Genomic DNA, 17,916 nt, shown 5'->3' with positions numbered 1-17,916 from the left:
GCCTGGCGGGCTACAGTCCATGGGGTCGCAAAGAGTTAGACATGACTGAAGCGACTTAGCAATGGATTTGTCTGTATCTATCTATCTATATCATCCAGTTCAGCAGGAAGAGGTCCTTACAGTGTAAACAGTAGGTCCACAGCAGGGCAGTTTTAGTGCAGGGTTACAGCCTTGGGCTACATCTCCTTTAGCCAGGAGCCCAAACTGCCTGTGCCTCAGCTTCCCGTTCTGAGAAATGGGGTGATAATAGTTTCTACCCCTCTGGCCTGTTGTGGGTAAACCCGCCAATGTTTGGAATGCACATAGTGTTTTTGAAAGAAAACAATTGCTGGACTGGACCTATGTGTGAAACATCTGGGGAGGAGGGGCATGACTTTAGCTCCTGGAGCTTTGGAACATCAGTTAACTAATTTGTTTAAAAATGCTCTCCCCATCACTCACTCTTAGGCTCCTCTGTAACTGTCCCAGCTACAGACGCAGGAGGGTGTTGACTGTCACCCTATAACACAAATGCCAACAATCTGGAGCCAGCTACCGTGTCCGTCGTGGGGACCAGTTCAGCAGTGCCACCCGGAAATACTACACAGCTCCACAAAAGAACAAGGGACTCCTACCTGGAGATGCCTCCAAGAAACACTCTGCAGCCCAGGGCTCCTCCCCACTCGACACTTCGGACCATCCTCTCTGGTTGGGCTGTCCTGAGCACTGTACGGGGCTGGACAACAGGAGCCCCGCCCCCCAGTGTGACAACCACAAGTGTCCCCAGACCTCACTCACTGTCCCCTGGGGAGAACCTCTGCTGTAGACTCAAAATCTCATTTGGGAATTTTTTTTAAAGAATATACATATATCCTTTATGAGAATGTGTTTCTGTTACACGTGTAGCTGCTCAGACAAAGCTGGGTGAAAATAGGGCTTTTCTGGAGTAGGGAGTCCCACAGGGTGGGGGTGACGAGGAAGGTTTGATTTTTACTCTGGGCACTTCTACATCCTCTTAAGATGTTCATGAGTGGCTTGTGTTATTAAAAGGCAAACTTTTAAAATGTGAGTGGAATCCACAGCAAAATTGTAAAAAGCAAGAGCAGCTCAGGGAGGAAGGATAAGAGCAGGAGCCACGTGGGAAGCCCCCAGCTGCCATACCCAGCAAACTGAGTTCCAGCCAGGTGGGCAGGATGATTCCTCCTCCAACCTTGCAGGGCATCCTGTGTGTCCCCATTTTACAGATGAGAAATAGAACCTCCAGAAGGGGAGGTTAAGGTCCTCAGCCTTGAGAAGTGGTGGTGGGCTGACATTGGGGCTGACACAGACATACAACACAGAGGCACACAAATACACCCAGAATGTCATGAAGAGACACACAGATGTACAGAAACACCTCACACAGAGACACACTGATTCTTGCGTGTCACAGACTCCGACAGATACCCAGACCCAAGGGGACACACACACAGACTCACATAGACTCACAGAGACACACAGACCCATACGAGGGCATGCACAACCCCAAGTGCAATACAAGTGCAACCAGCCACAATAACATACTCAGACCACAACACGACCATACATGCTTAGGAGCACACGCACCCATAGGCAGAACACCTCCCAGGATTATACACCAGCGCACACACACACTCACTCACACATTCACACAGAGGCTTCCCTGGTGGTTCAGACGGTAAAGAATCCGCCTGTAATTCGGGATCCCTGAGTTGGGAAGATCTCCTGAAGAAATGGCAACCCGCTCCAGTATTCTTGCCTGGAAAATCCCATGGACAGAGGGAGCCTGGCAAGCCATAGTCCATGGGGTCGCCAAGAGTTGGACACGACTGAGTGACTATCACACACGCACACAATACACGCACAGTGACACACAACACAGTGCATTCCTGCTCTTCCCTCATGGCTGTCCGCACCCCCCACCCACAGTTGCCCCCACAGCTGGCCTCTTTGCTATCCAGATCCTCAGGGACCGTGGCTTGTACTTGGAGCTGGGGGAGGGCGGGATGGGCTTGGCTCCTCCCCCTCCCACAAACGCACGTGCCTGTTTGTGTGTCTGCTGCCTGCCTGTGTGTGATTGTGTATGCACCTGTGTAGGGGCAGAATTCTATACATGTGTGGCTGTGAACAGATAGCTGTGAGTGTCACGGGTGTGTGCTACTGACTGCGATTACACGAAGGTGTTCCCCTGCGAACCCGGTGACGGGTGGGGAGGGAGGCCAGTGTGGTGGAGGGCAGTGCCTGGGGGTGGGGGATGGAGGATGGGGGGGCAGTGTTTCAGCGCTGGCCGTGGGTGTACGGGATGGGGAGCACAGGCTGTGGAGGGGCCTGAGGGTGGGGGAGCTCACATGAGCTGAGGACCCGAGTATTGCGTATGGATGCTTCCCTGTGTCACTGTGGGACCCCTTTTTCTCCCCTTCCCAAACAGCACTCCCAAAAGGGATGCAGGTTCAAAGTAAGACCCAAAGACTCGAGCCTAGTCTTGGGGCTTTTATATTTAGAAAATTATATAAAGCGCCCTGGGGTGGGGCGTGGGGGCGCGGTGGGGATTCCCCTGGAGGGGAGAAACCAACACTGCGTGCCCATGCGTCTGCCCCGTCCCAGACAAGTGCTGGAGGCAGGGCTCGGGGCGCGGCTCCCTGTCCATCCAGCCCAGAGGGTCTCCTTGGCCACTTCTCTGGTCTAGACCTAACCCACGCGAGCCTGGGTAACCACCCATCCCTCCGGACCTCCTCAGAGGAGGAGTGGGGACCCCCGCTGCCCCGCCCCCCTCTAGGCCAGGTCCCCGCGCACGCGCAGCCCCTGGCGGGAGACGTCGCCGCCGAGTGATCGCGTCCCGGCGCCACCTCGCGCCCAAACCTCAAGCTGAGACCACCTGGGGCCGCGCGGATGGGGGACCCCGAGGCAGGAGGAGTTCGAAGAACTGGGTGGGGAGTGAGAGGAAGGGACAGAGCTTTGGCAAAGTGAAGGAAGCCACCGTCCCCCACCTGGTAGCTCGGGTTACGGGGAAAAAAGGGACTGGGGGGAGTGGGGGAGAAAGCGTAGACCCATCCTCAGGAATAGTCACTGAGCGCCAGTCACACGCACACAGTGACACCGAAATGTCCACTGAGTCGCAGTCAGACGACACAGCTCCCCACTCAGTGGCAACCCCCACCCCCCTCCCATTCACACGGGGACACCCCACGGTCATCCAGGGACATCACATTCCCCGGAGACACACAACCCAGACACACTGCTTCACAACACCGCCCCACGGGGACGCATGGCACAGTCTCCCAGTTACCCCAACACGTACACACTGTCCCATAGTTGCACAATGCTCTAACAACACGCAACACAACACACACACAGCCACGTGGATGCGCAGATACACAGATTCATAAAGGAGAGGACCCCACGCCTGGGGACCCACGGACAGGGATGGGACCACCCAGCCGCACAGACCCTCGAATGCACCCCCAGGAACCCGTGTTGACCCGTTGCAGAGCACAGGGGCCCCCAAACGCAGCCCTCGAGTGCGGATGCCACCGACACCGGCGGACCGGACACCGGAACCTTCAAGTGCAGCTACCGGCGCTTGCGGGCCTGGGGCGCGCCTGGCCTAGACCCAGTGACCCCTCTTGGCTGGGACCCGCCGCCCGACGCGGCAGGGCCGGGGTCGGCCCGGGGGCGGGGCTCAGGCAGCGCTAGGGCCAGCCCGGTGGTTGCCCCTGCGTCGCGCCGAGCGCGGCCGCCCGCCTGGCTCCAAGTTCAAGGCGCCCGGCGGCGGCCGCTGCGCGCTCTCCGCCCCTCTCCGCAGCGGCCATTTTCCGCTAGCTGGCGCGCCGCGCTCGCCCGGGCCGGGGCAGCCCGCTGGGTCCGCCGCGACCCGCGGCCCGCACGGCCCCGGCGGGCGCCCCCTCCCCGACCCCGGATCCCCAGCGGGCTGCGTGCTCGGGGGTCTTGAGCCCGGAGCCGCGCCCTCCCGCTGGGCCAAGGAGGGGGCGGAGGCCTGGCCTGGGGGGACCCTCTCTCGGGAGCCCCGCCCTCCCCTCTAACTCCGCCGCGCCCGTGAGGGGCCCCCCACTTGGGGTCCCCCGCTGCTCCCCGCGCGCCAGCTCCGCCCCCAGCCGCGGGGGGGTGGATCGGCGGGCGGGGGTCCCGGGGCGGCGGGCGGGAGGGGGGTTCCCCGCATCCAGCCCCTCCCCCGGGCGGCCCCCGCCCCCTGCCCCCCTAGACCTCGCAACTTTCGCCGGGAGCCCACGCACCACCCCAAAAACTCCCCCGGCGAAAACGAAAGTGGGGGCGGCGACGTACCATGGCGCTGCTGCGAGGAGGCGAGGCCGGCGCCGGAGCGAGCGCGCTCGGTCCCCGGCGAGGGGGGCCGGAGGCGGCGGGAGGAGGCGGTGAGGGAGGGCGCGCGGGGAGGGAGCGAGCGCGCTAGGGAGGGGGCGCGCCGTGCCCGCCCCCCCGGCTCAGGACCCTCCCCTCGGCCCGCCCTCCCCCCGGTCCCGCGCGCCGCCCGCGCCTCAGGCCGCTCCGCGTCCCGGCCCCGGCTCCGGCGGCTTTGGCAGCGGCTCCATCCCCGGCCCGGCCCGCGCTAGGGGAGGCCGGGAGAACGGTCGCTGCAGCTGGTCGTTGGGCCCGGGTCGGGCTCGCTGCAGAGGGAGCGGATCCACCTTTACGGCGCGCGCGCGCTCACACACACACACACACACACACACACACACACACAGGCAGCTGGGGACACTCGCGGCCCGGGCCTCCTCGACTCCGGCACCGACACAGAAAGCACAGCGACGCGCCTGCGACGTGTTACAGACACACACAGCCTGCGGGTGTCACCTAGATACCCGGGGGCCCACGCTCAGTCGGTTCGGTTCTCGGACGCACACCTTCTGCAGGATGCCACCAACACAGACTCACACTCACAACCTGCGGGTGTCACCCAGACACATGCTCACAGTCTGCAGGGTGTCGCCTAGACACCCACAGCCTCCACGCTGTCACATACACAAATTCACAGCCTGCAGGGTGTCACTTAGCCGCACAGACTGACAATCGCAGGAAGACACTTCAGACCTCCGTCTGAGCCCCATGCCGACCCCACGACCCCTCTCTCCCGGCCATCGCCGCAGCCACCCTTGCCCCCAAGTGCAGGTGTCCCGGATACACAGACACGAACACGCACAGCGGGGAGACGGGACAGATGGGGACACAGACAGACTCGGACAGCGAGGGTGACAGACCTGGGGGGCAGGGGTTCCCTGGGGATCCCGCAGGGGCTCCAGGCGGAGCGGGGGCGGGGAGCGCACGCGGCGGCTCCGTGGGTGTTGGGGGGAGCCGGTGCCCCCTCCCTGGGTCGGGATTAATGGCGAAGCCTCCGCAGCGGGGGAGGGGCGGGACGGGGAGGGTCAGCGCCCCCGCCCCTGCCTCGCGGGCCGCTGCGGGCTGGGAAGCCTTGCCGCAGCGTCCCCCCACCCCCACCCCACTGAGCGCTTTCCCGCAGTCCCCCTCCTCGGGCAGCCGCAGAATAGGCACCGCCTCCTTCTCCCCTCCTCCTCCCGGGCTCTGCGTCTGGCGCAACCCCGGGACGATGCGAGGGGCGCTTGCTGAGACCTAGTGGGGTAGAGGAGATTCCGTGGCCGTCCTTCGGTCTGGGTTCCCCACTCCCGCCTGCGACCTCACTTCCCCCAACTGGGGCTCGGGGATTCAGGGATCCCTTTGGGGAAATGATTCTCAGCTCCCACAGGGAGAGCGCCAGGGTTTCGAGTCGGGGCAGGCAGCACTCCGGGAGCAGAATCAGGCCCTGACTGCCCTTATAGAGCCCTAGCTGACTCTGGGGGCTTCCGGAAGTTCATTCTGTGCCTTGCTGGGCAAACCGGGGGCCGGCCAAAAAAATCTCAGGCAAACGGTGGTAACAACAGCCCTGCCAACATAGTATGTGTTCAGTGGTACGGAAGTAGCCTATATCTCCGGCGTCCAGGGAGCGTTCGCTCTGGGACGCTGAAGTTTTCTTCTTTCTTCTGCGCATTCCTCCCCGACTTGAAAAAAAATTTTTGGCTGCACCCAGCGGCATGTGGGATCCTTGTTCCCAGACCAGGGATCGAACCCCCTGAGTCCCGCATTGGAAGGCAGAGTCTTAACCACTGGATTGCTGGGGAAGTCCCTCTTGCCAGATTTTTAAGAAGAAAGGGAAACTCATCAACCAGCATATCAGAAACCCATGGGTCCTGATCCTGACGTCTCTAACCAGGTGCTCCGCAGGTCGGAATGGGGAGGTTCTGGAGGGGGGCCTTCCGTCTCACACACCTGAAGCCAAAGAAAGTAGGGCGCATACCCCAGCTCTGGCCCTGGAGAGGAAAGGGTGAAGAGGACAGAGACCCTTTGCTCCCAGCTCCTCTCTAATCGGCCTCTGTTAATCCCCAGCTTGAACACTCCACTCCTCCCTTGCCTCAGGGAATTAGGTACCTGGGAGGAGAAGAGAGAAAAGGAGAGGAGGGAAGGGGTGGGTTAACGTCAGCCAGACAGAGATTGGGGTTCAGTTCAGTTCAGTTGCTCAGTCGTGTCCGACTCTTTGCGACCCCATGAATCGCAGCATGCCAGGCCTTCCTGTCCATCACCAGCTCCCGGAGTTCACTCAGACTCACGTCCATCGAGTCAGTGATGCCATCCAGCCATCTCATCCTCTGTCGTCCCCTTCTCCTCCTGCCCCCAATCCCTCCCAGCATCAGAGTCCTTTCCAATGAGTCAAATCTTCGCATGAGGTGGCCAAAGTACTGGAGTTTCAGCTTCAGCATCATTCCTTCCAAAGAAATCCCAGGGTTGATCTCCTTCAGAATGGACTGGTTGGATCTCCTTGCAGTCCAAGGGACTCTCAAGAGTCTTTTCCAACACCACAGTTCAAAAGGATCAATTCTTCGGCACTCAGCCTTCTTCACAGTCCAACTCTCACATCCATACATGACCATAGGAAAAACCATAGCCTTGACTAGACGGACCTTTGTTGGCAAAGTAATATCTCTGCTTTTGAATATACTATCTAGGTTGGTCATAACTTTTCTTCCAAGGAGTAAGCGTCTTTTAATTTCATGGTTGCAATCACCATCTGCAGTGATTTTCTTCACCGGAAGCTGCCCCCGTACCCATCACTTTGCCCACAAGGCCATCCTTTGGTCTGCAGGCATAGAGTTAAATGCTTTACACAGGACTACTCATTTACTCTTACAGCAGCCCTAGGAGGTGGGTGCTATTACCTCTATATCCCCATTTCACAGATGAGGAAACTGAGGCTCAGACCGGGTTTTAGACTCTTGCCCAGCTTCACCCAACCTGTAAGTGATAATGGTCCAGAGGACGCTTTCCTGACAATGAATCTCCTAATTTTGGCTTCTTTGGCAATCTGCATAGGCTGAGATTCTCCCAAATCATCAAGTCTTGTTTCCTTTTTGCTTAACAGTGCTTCTCTCCATCTATCTCTTTCCTCTCACATTTTGCTATAAGCAGCAAGAAGAAACTGATCTGCACCTCTGACAACTGGAAATTCCCCTCTGCTGAATATCCAAGTTCATCACTTACAAGTTCTGCTTTCTGCATAACTGTAGGACACTACTCTGTTAAGTTACCACCACTGTATATATAAAAGATCCCCTTTCTCCCAGATGTGTTGACTTATGTTTCTTCCACCCTAGAACATTTCCAAAAGACAGACTGATTAGCAAGCATATTAAAAATGCCCAGCCTTATAGAGACCAAAGAAAGTATAATAAGAACTTACCATGCTTTGTTACTCATCAAGATCAGTAAAGATTTCTGAATTGATAAAACCCAGTACTGGTGAGGATGTGGTAAAACAAGCATTTTCATAAATTACTTGGAGGTAAAAGTATATATGAACTGGGAAAGCAGTTTGGCACACATGGTAGAGGCCTAAGACAAGTTCAGACCTTATGGTTCAATTTCTGGGAGTCTATCCTGAACTTGGGAAAAGGTATGCCCCTAATGATGTTTATTGCCACAGACTTGGGTAAATTGCTATAAATCAGTGTTTCTCAGCCTTTTTTGCATTATCCCTCCCTGGTTGTTTTAGACATTTTTTCCCTAATCACCTCTTATGAAATTTTAATACCACAGATATACCAAATATTTGTTTATATAGTATATGTATAGCTATGTTTTCTACATGGAAAGAGTAAGATTTTTTTTACTCCCCAAGAACTGATTTTTGCCCTTGCTAAGAATGCATGCTATAAAGAATGGTATAGCCTTCTGATGGAATGGTACAGTCCTTTAAAAAGAAGTTTCAATATGAAAAAGGCAGCCATCCCCAAAAGAAAATGAGGAAAGCATGCAAATGATGACACATGGGTCGCCAGAAAGTGCGTGAAGGTTGAGGAGATGCCTGACCTCTTTAGGGATCAAGAAAATGCATGACAAAGCCACATCAAGGTCCAGTTTCATCCCTGTATCATTGTTCCAAATTTAAAATGTCCAACAATACCAAATGTTGGAGAGGCTGTGGGTTCACAGGACTCCTCCACACTGCAACCATTTTGGAAAGCAGACTGATATTAATCACAACACTGAACATTCATGTGCCACATAACATAGCCATTCCTCACCCAGATAAATATCCACAAGAAACCTTGACTTTTTGCCCCAGGAAACATGCCCCCAAATGTTCATTACTGCACTGTGAAGAAGGCAGACACCCAGAAACAACCCAAATTCTCATCTCGAAGAAAACACAGAAATGCATTCTGGGAAATTCATCCAGTGGCATAGTAATCAGCTACAGTGGTGTTCTCAGCCACAGGCAAACAGTACGGATGGACTTAGCAATATTACATGGAGTGGAACAAAACCTCCCCAATATTAGGCACAGCATGAGTCCCTCTGTGAATTTCAGTTCAGTTGTTCAGTTGTGTCTGACTCTGCAACTCCATGGACTGCAGCACACCAGGCTTCCCAGTCTATCACCAACTCCCAGAGTTTGCCCAAACTCATGTCCATTGAGTTGGTGATGCCATCCAACCATCTCATCGTCTATTGTCCGGTTCTCCTCCTGCCTTCAATCTTTCCCAGCCTCAAGGTCTTTATGGATTTAAGATAACTAAAATGAGACAACATTTTTGGGGAATACATATTTGAGGTACAGTTATTTTCAAGCAAAGAAAGGAGACATTCTAGGTTAAAAAGCATGATTAATTCTGGGAAGAAGAGCCCAAAACATAGGATGGGGGAGAAGCATTTCTGAGGTGTGAGCTATTGTGAAAGTTCTGTTTATCCTAGTGGTATTTATTTTGAGGATTTAGGGTCTTTATTCTATAAGCAAACATTTAAATTTACTAATAAATGGAACAATGATAAGTGCAAGTCGTTAGTCAGGCTGGGATTAAACTCATGCCAGCATCTAAAGCCCAAATAAACAGCAAAATCACGAGCTCAAAATTAGGATGGACTAAGAACAGACTGTCAGCTCCATGTTGGGAGAGGGGAGGGTGTCTGCTTGGTTCACAGCTGTGTTCCTGATGCTGAGAACAGTGCCTGGTGCACAGTGGGGGCTCAGTACATATTTGTTGAATAAGTGAAAGTCTTGGGGGCAATGCCTGTTTAAAATCCCATTTTTAAAAATAATCACGTGTTTATCTTAAGTCTTACATATACAAAAAATGTATCATATAAAATGTATATGTACTAAATGTATAAACATATGCATAGGAGCCAAAAGACCCTGATGCTGGGAAAGACTGAGGGCAGGAGGAGAAGGGGGCGACAGAGAATGAGATGGTTGGATGGCATCACTGACTCAATGGACATGAGTTTGAGCAAACTCCAGAAGATAGTGAAGAACAGGGAAGCCTAGTATACTGCAGTCCATGGGGTCTCATAGAGCTGGACATGACTAAGGGACTGAACAACAACAACATGTATAATTATTATTAATTATATAATTTATATTTGTACAGTATAGAATATGTGTATGTATTAAATGTATATTTAAAAGATTTATACACATACTAGGGTTCCTCAACCACAGCACTGATAATGAACTTATCTCCAAGAGTTTTTGTTAGGCAGAGGAAAAAAAAAAAAAGAAAACCCAAACTGCTGAATGTTAAAAACATGTGTTCAACATTTATGTAAGAACATGAAGAAAGCCACATAGTCCCAAAGCTGCAGCAGATACCCTGTGTGCAGGTGATAGACTTAGCTTAACCCCATTTTACAGATGTGGGAACTGAGGCCCAGAGTTACTTCCTAACTACTCTAAATCACTTATCACTCAGCTCTGCCTCTGGCACAAAAGCAGACCCAGACAGTGAGTAAATGAATGGGTGTGGCCAAGTGTCAATAACATTATTTGTGTCTGGCTTCTTTCACTGGGCATAATTATTTTGAGGCTCATCCTCATTGTCCCTCGTACCAACAGCTCATGCCTTTCTATCCTGGGCTAGTGTTCCGCTGTCTGGATATGTTACACAGTGTCTATCCGTTCACCTGCTGATGGACATCTGAGTTGTTTCCAGTTCTGAACTATTACAAATGAAGCTGCTATGAACCTCCGGGCACAAGCCTTCCTATGAACATTTGCTTTCACTCCTTGTGGTGGTAAAGGTCTGGGAGTAGAATGATCATAGCCAAGTGCATTTATGTCAAAGTCTTCCATGGCCATAAGCTTTCGTTTCTCTTGGGCAAAGATCTCAGAGTAAAAGATTGGATCCCATGGTGGTAGGTGTGTGTTTAACTTTATAAGAACCTGCCAAACTATTTGCCAAAGTGGTTGCACCATGGGACACGCCCTCCAGAGGGAATTTCAGTTGCTCTACATCCAGTGGCCAAGACTGAACAAACACAGGAGCAGATGCATCACTGCAGACCTGGTGAGGGGTGGGGAGAGTGCCAGTCAGATGGCAGCAGGGGTGGGGGAGCAGGCAAGGTGAGGCATAAATCCGAGGCTTGCTGGATTCCGCAGAGCCCTCTGCCCCCAGCTCCATCAGGTCCAGGTGCAAAGCAGCTACTGATTTGGACCCCTAAATCCATTGGAAGGACTGATGCTGAAGCTGAAGCTCCAATACTTTGGCCACCTGACATGAAGTGCTCATTGGAAAAGACCCTGACGCTGGGAAAGATTGAGGGCGGAGGAGAAGGGGGTGACAGAGGATCAGATGGTTGGATGGTATCACCGACTCAATGGACCTGAGTCTGAGCAAGCTCTGGGTGATAGTGAAGGACAAGGAAGCCTGGCGTGCTGCAGCCCATGGGGCCACAAAGGGTCGGACATGACTGAATGACTGAACAACAACCTAAATCCATAACAGGATTGTACCCAGGGGTCGTCACTTTCCCATCTTGGCAGTGATGACCAGTTCTCCTGGAGAATCTCAGAGTTCAGAGCCTGCCTTTGGGAGGCCATAGGTGGGAGTGAAACATCAACGAGTTGGCCCTAAGTGATCTTCAGATGTATCCGGTGGGGACAGTTTGCCAGTGTACCAGAGAGTTTTTGAATCCTTGCTCCTTTTGCTACAAGGACTAGAGCTTCTGGATCTCTACCTCAAGGCACAGACAGGAGATGCCTAGCCTGGGTTCAGATCCCTGTAGTGTGACCCTGGGCAAGTCGGCTCAACTTGCTGAGCCTCAATTTGCCCATCTGTAAAATGGGGGAGGGGAACACAGTAGTCATTGTTGTTCAGTCTTTCAGTCATGTCCAACTCTTTGCTACTCCATGGACTGCAGCAAGCCAGACTTCTCTGTCCTTCACCATCTCCATGAGTTTGCTCAAACTCATGTCCATTGAGTCGGTGATGCCATTCAACCATCTCATCCTCTGTCATCTGCTTCTCCTCCTGCCTTCAATCTTTCCTAGCATCAGGGTCATGCTGAGGATTAAATAATTTAATATTTGCCAAGTGCCTAGAATGGGAGAAGGCAATGGCAACCCACTCCAGTGCTCTTGCCTGGAAAATCCCATGGACGGAGGAGCCTGGTGGACTGCAGTCCAGGGTGTCACTAAGAGTTGGACACGACCGAGCAATTTCACTTTCATTTTTCACTTTCCTGCATTGGAGAAGGAAATGGCAACCCACTCCAGTATTCTTGCCTGGAGAATCCCAGGGATGGGGGAGCCTGGTGGGCTGCCATCTATGGGGTCGCACAGAGTCGGACACGACTGAAGCGACTTAGCAGCAGCAGCAGCAGAATGGGACCTAACACCCAGTGAATGATGGAACGTGTTTGTTTGTAGTAACAAACCAGCTTGAGACACAAGTCTGTCCTCTGCAGATTTGCCTTAGCAACTGGGAACAAACTAAGTGCCCAGCCATTGGCAATTGTGGAGGAGATGGAATAGGATGAGGCAGTAAGGCAGGCTTTCAGGAATCCTCAGTGGTGTGAGGGAAATGCTGGCTATTTGAAGTTGACAGAGGTGGGGTTGGGCCAGATTTAATAACAGTAGCAAACACACCTGGGTCAGGCTCATTTTGTGCCTACCACAGTTCAAAGGAACCCAGAGCTTGCAAACTTTTCCAGCCGAGAGCCAGAGAATGACTATTTTCAGCCTTTCAGGCCAGAGGATCTCTGTTGCACCCACTCGTTCTGTAGTTTAAAAGCTGCTGTGGACAACCTGTCAATGCATGGGTGTGGCTGGGTGCCAACAAAACTTTATTGGCAAACACCAAAATGTGAATTTCACATCATTTTCATGTGTCATGAAATAGTATTCTTTTGATTCCCTTCAACAGTTTAAACATGCTTAGGGACTTCTCTGGTAGTCCAGGGGCTATGACTTCAAGCTCCCAATGCAGGGGGCCCGGGTTCGATCCTTCATTGGGGAACTAAATCCCATACTGCAATGAAGATCCTGCATGCCACAAATAAAACCCAGTGCAGCCAAATAATTAGTTAATTTAAAAAAATATTTATTACAAAAAAACTTTAGCTCAATGGCTGAACAGAAGAATCTAGCCCTTGACACGTAGTTTGCTGATCTCTGCCTTAACTCATTGTCATGGCTCCCAGTGGAAGGTACTGTTATCATTCCCGTAGTACAGATGAGGAAACTGAAGCACAGAGAAGTTGAGGGAGTTGCCCAAGGTCACACAGCCAGTAAGCTTTTCAATGCTTCTGCAGGAGGTGTTACTTTGATGGTGGGGTGGGGGGGTCCAGTCTTCCAAACAGAAACCACCATCCCTACTTTCCCAGCCTTCACACAGTTCCCCCACAAAGCACCATCCTTCCCCTTTGAATTCTCTGGGTCCCTGGGAAGTTAACTGTAGCAGGTATCATTACCCCCATTTTATAGATGAGTAAATTGAGGCCCACGGGTGGCCTTGAAGCCCTAATAACAGCTTTACATTGTGTAAGCAGCCATTTCCGGCTATTAAACCATTTGCACAAAGAGCCCTCAAGGAGGGGCAGGGAAACCCTTATTAGCTTGTGTGATAGAAGAAACATCATTAAGGCCCAAGGAAGGAAATGATTTGCCCAGGGTCACACAGTGGCTGAGCTATGTGTGCAATGTTGGGGCTCCTCCATCATTGCCAGTGCCTGAGGCTCTCACTGGTTCAGCATCTGCCTCCAGTGATAGGAACTAGATGCCTGAACTTGGCATTCATTCATTCATTTGGCTGCACCAAGTCTTAGTTGAAACATGTGGGGTCTTTAGTTGTGGCATTTGGTCTCTTATTTGAAACATGTGGGATCTTAGTTCCCTGATCAGGGATTGAATTGGGGGACCCTACACTGGGAGCATGACGTCTGAGCCACTGAACCATGAGGGAAGTCCCATGACCTTTGTATTCTTTGCCTTGTCTCCATCCTCAGGACTGATTTCAGCCTGGCACAAACTAGATCCCCAGGGCTGCAATGTGAGTGAGGCCAATGGGGCACTTATCAAGGGGTGTGATATCTAAGAGGGCACCAAAAGCTCAGTCGTCAAGATAAATAATCTTTTAAAGTATCTGCAGAAAATCTAGGACCAACAAAATATCGCAATTAAATAAAGTCAGGATTGGTATTAGTGTTTTGTTTTTTTTTTGACCTCAGACTCCAACCTCAGGCCTGTAGGTAGGCAGGGACAGAAGACCAGATTTGAGGAAGACCAGATTCAGTGTGGCTTGGGGAGACCCTGAGATGGATGCAAAGGGCACCCCAGGCCAAAGGAACAGCCTAAGCGAAAATGGGGGGAGACAAGGCAGCAGCCAGGCATGGACCTTGAAGGCCAGGTCTGCTGTCCTTTGAGGCAGCCACCCCTCGTCTCTGAAAAGGGGGTGCAGGCAGAGGATGAAGAGCACAATCCTCCCTTCCCACCACCTGCCCCCCCTTTCCAGCTGCCGAGAGTGCAAGGCCAGGAGTATGATTCAGAGTGGCCCGGCCTAGGCTTAGCTCCAATCCCTTCCTCCTGCCAACAGCTCTCTCTCCTCCTTTGGATTCTGCTGGAAAAAAAACAAAAAACAAAAAACCTCTCCCTCCCCACCCCACCCCCCACCGCTGCCGGGAGGAATTTGACATGGCAGCAGGCCCAGGCCTCCACCCTCCCCCAGGCAGTCCTCTGCCAAGCACGACGTGGCCACACCGGGGAGGACCATATGAAGATGGCACTCTCCCCACCTTGGACGCAGAGGAGCTCCTGACTCTGGTGAGCCCTCTAGGGGGCCCACCCTGTCCCCTAGGGCTCAGCCTGGCACTTCGCTCCCTGCCAGGCCAGAGACCATCTGTTCATCATTGAAATCTCAACACTGGGTTTGGTTGGCAGAGATCTCTGGAGCTGCAGGGCAGGGACCCTGGGCCCTAAAGGAGCAGAGGGCTTTCCCAGGTCTTGGCGCCCCCTAAGATGGGCCATACTAGACTTCTGGGCTGGGTGGGGTTTGAGACCCCTCCATACATCTGCACGCACGCGCACATGCACACAGACACACAGACACACACACACAAGGCTCCATTTCCTCGGTCCCCCCAATCCCGGGAATCGGGCCAGAACTGAGTTCCAGCCAGTCACCTAGCAAGACCTCACCAGGCCGCCAGGCCATGAAGCCTTCCCACAAACACAAATACACCCGCCCTGATTACTCCCCCTCCTCTAATTCAGAAAGCAAATCCCGGTTGACAGCCAAAGTGGCTGACGGCTGCTGGAGGTGGTTGCCCAATTGCCAGAGTATGGCGGGGCTCTGTCCAGACTCTGGAGCCCTGGGTTCTTCTTACCACACCTGCTTTTCCCTCTCTCAGCCCAGGGAACCCTGGGGGCTCCCCCAGAGCTGGAGGGTGGGGTGGGGCAGGGGTGGGGCAGAGGGGATACTGGAAGGGGGTGGGGGCTGAGCTAGAACATATGCAGAGGGGTTAAAGAGAATTAGTCTTCTTTCATTAATTCATCTAACAACATAGATCCAGCACCTTCTGTTGCCAGGCACTGTTCTGGGCACTGAGGATGCGGTAGGGGACAAAAAAAGGGCAAAATTCTTGCCCTCATGGAGCTGATGGTGCAAAGGGGGAGATAGGTGGGGAGCAAGACATGGAAGGGGAATGTACAGTTGGGTGGTGATGAGTAACTTGGAGAAAAAAAATGAGAGAGATGGGGATGGGAAGTGGGCAGGTCAGGCTTGGGGGTGCAATTTAATAAGCTAAAGGAGGTGGAGAAGAAGCCATGTGGGTGTCTAGAGGGAGAGTGGTTCAGAAGGCATAGCACCTGCAAAGGCCCTGGGGCAGGTCCACAACTGGTGTATTGGAGGAACAGAAAGGAGGTCCCTGTGGATGGAGCAGAGTGAGCGAGGGAGGAAGGGAGGGCAGGAAGAGGGTGCGGCAGGTCGAGCTGGGCCTCCCAGCCTCAGAAAGGACTTGGACTGTTATCCCAGGGAGATGGGAGCCCTGGAGCGCACCAAGCAGAGGAGGGGACGGGGCCTGACTCAGGTTCTCTCGGGCGCCCTCTAGCTGCTGCGGGGAGGACAGACTGAGGGAACAGGTGGGAGTCGGGGCCCAGGATGAGCGATGTGCGGGGTCCAGGTGGGTGGTAATGGGGGCTGTGCTAGATCAGGTGAAGATTGTATGCCTACTATGTAAAACGCTATTTGCTGGGATGTTCCTTTGCCTTCACATTAGCTCCACAGGTACGTATTGCGTCTGTGCGTGCTAAGTGGCTTCAGTCGTGTCGGACTCCGCGAACCAATGGACAGTAGCTTGCCAGGCTCCTCTGTCCATGAGATTCTCCAGGCAAGAATATTGGGGTGGGTTGCCATTTTCTCCTCCAAGGGATTTTCCCAACTTCGGGATTGAACTCCGAAGTCTCTTACGTCTCCTGCATTGGCAGGCAGGTTCTTTACCACCAGCGCCACTGGGAGGCCCAGAGAAAGGCAGGACTGCACCCCAAATCCCAGTGTTTAGGTGGCACAGCACATCGTATCAGTGTCTAAAGCCCTCCAGGGCTCCCTGTTGCCCTCGGGATGAGTAAGTCTTCCCCGCGGCCCTTGAGGCCCTGCATGACCTGCCCCTTCTCCCTCTCTCCCCTTCACTCACTCTGCTCCAGACACACAGGCCTCCGGGCTATCCCTCTAACACGCCCGGTCAGGCCCTGCCCCCGGGCCTTGCATGTGCCATGCCTGCTGCCCTGACTCCTCTCCTTCCAGTGTGGCTTTTCCTCTGCATCTTCACTTCCTTAGTGCCCGGCACATGGCAATTGCTCAATAAGTATTTAGTGAGTGACTTACTGAACGTTTAAGTATAATTCGGGCTTTGTTAAGACGATAACAGCCCAAGAGCACACATCTGAGCATAGAGCTCCTTCAGATCAACTCTGAGGCCCACAGATTAGGAAGCACCAGCAGAAGGATGTCTCTAAGGGACCAAGAGGGGTAGATTTGGGGGACTAAAGGGACCCACTCCGAAACCCTTTTCTGGGCCAATGGGCTTCACCTGGAGATGGGGCGTGACTTGTTGGAGCATTGTCATTGGCCAGCATGTACCCAGGCATGTTCTGATAGGCCTCGCAACCAGGCGCAGGCTGATTGGCTCCTTCTTCTCCACCCCATATCCAGGCCCGGGATTCCACTGTTTGTGCTGGTGCCCAGTTCTGAGTTGCTTTTTCTATCCTGATGGTGCCTGCGGGGCCAAGGCAGTGGCACTGCCCAGGCATGCCACCCTCAGATTTTGCAACTGTGGCATGCCTTGGGCTCCTTCTACCAGTTTCTGGAACCCTGGCATGGCTGATCACATTGACTGCCCACCCCTCCCCAGGTGAGACTAGTGTCCTGAGCAATGGGTTGCCTGGGGAGACTGTAGAGCCTGGTTGCACCCTGATGTGCTGTGCTGTCTCTGAGCCTGAATTCTCTCCTCTGCTAAAGGAGATCTCTGAACGTGAGGGTGCTAAGGAGGCTGTAGAGGTTCTCAGAGGGGCGGTTCTGTCCTCCAGAGGACACTGAGCTGTGTCTGGGGACATCTGTGGTAGTCATGATGGGGGGGGGGGATGGAAAGGATGCTGCTCCTTATTCACAGTGCCCAGGACAGTCTCACAGAGAATGATCCCCTTCCCCAAATATCCACAGTGTCCACGGGGGAGAAACTGCAAGAGAGGGCTAGGTGTTTTGGAAATTGGAAAACGTTGTGTGCAAGCATATATCCTCCTGCGGCGGGCCTGACCTTTACAGAGTGGGCTTCATTTATCTTCCTGACAGCTAAGGGATGTGAGGACAATGAAAACAGGACAGTTTTGTTGTGCACCGACTGTGTGCCAGGTACCTCCCATGCCTCTTCTACACATGACCATCTCACATTCTTAACCCTGCCACCGAGCTTCCATTATTCCTTAGCCCATTTCACTGATGCACAAATTAAGGCACCTGCCCACAATCACCACAGGTAGCACCTTTGCCTCTGGTGCCTATGGTGTAGACAGACTCACTCACTTGTATCATAATAAGAACATCAACAGCCGATGGGGCCCTACTTTGTGCT

At 53.3% G+C, this 17,916-nt stretch overlaps 1 protein-coding gene across 1 annotated transcript in view; it reads right to left on the bottom strand.

Moving 5' to 3' along the window:
* Nucleotides 1-4,413, bottom strand: part of NFIC (nuclear factor I C) — a 72,362-nt gene extending 67,949 nt beyond the window's left edge. The window contains exon 1 of the mRNA XM_018050815.1: nucleotides 4,297-4,413. Coding sequence (XP_017906304.1) covers nucleotides 4,297-4,299 — 3 coding nt within the window. The 5' untranslated portion in view covers nucleotides 4,300-4,413. The remainder of the gene's footprint in view (nucleotides 1-4,296) is intronic.

This window comes from Capra hircus, chromosome 7 (genome assembly GCF_001704415.2).
Source record: "Capra hircus breed San Clemente chromosome 7, ASM170441v1, whole genome shotgun sequence".
Taxonomy (NCBI): domain Eukaryota; kingdom Metazoa; phylum Chordata; class Mammalia; order Artiodactyla; family Bovidae; genus Capra; species Capra hircus.
The sequence above is the reverse complement of the archived record's forward strand: the minus strand, read 5'-3'. Positions and strand labels throughout refer to the sequence as shown.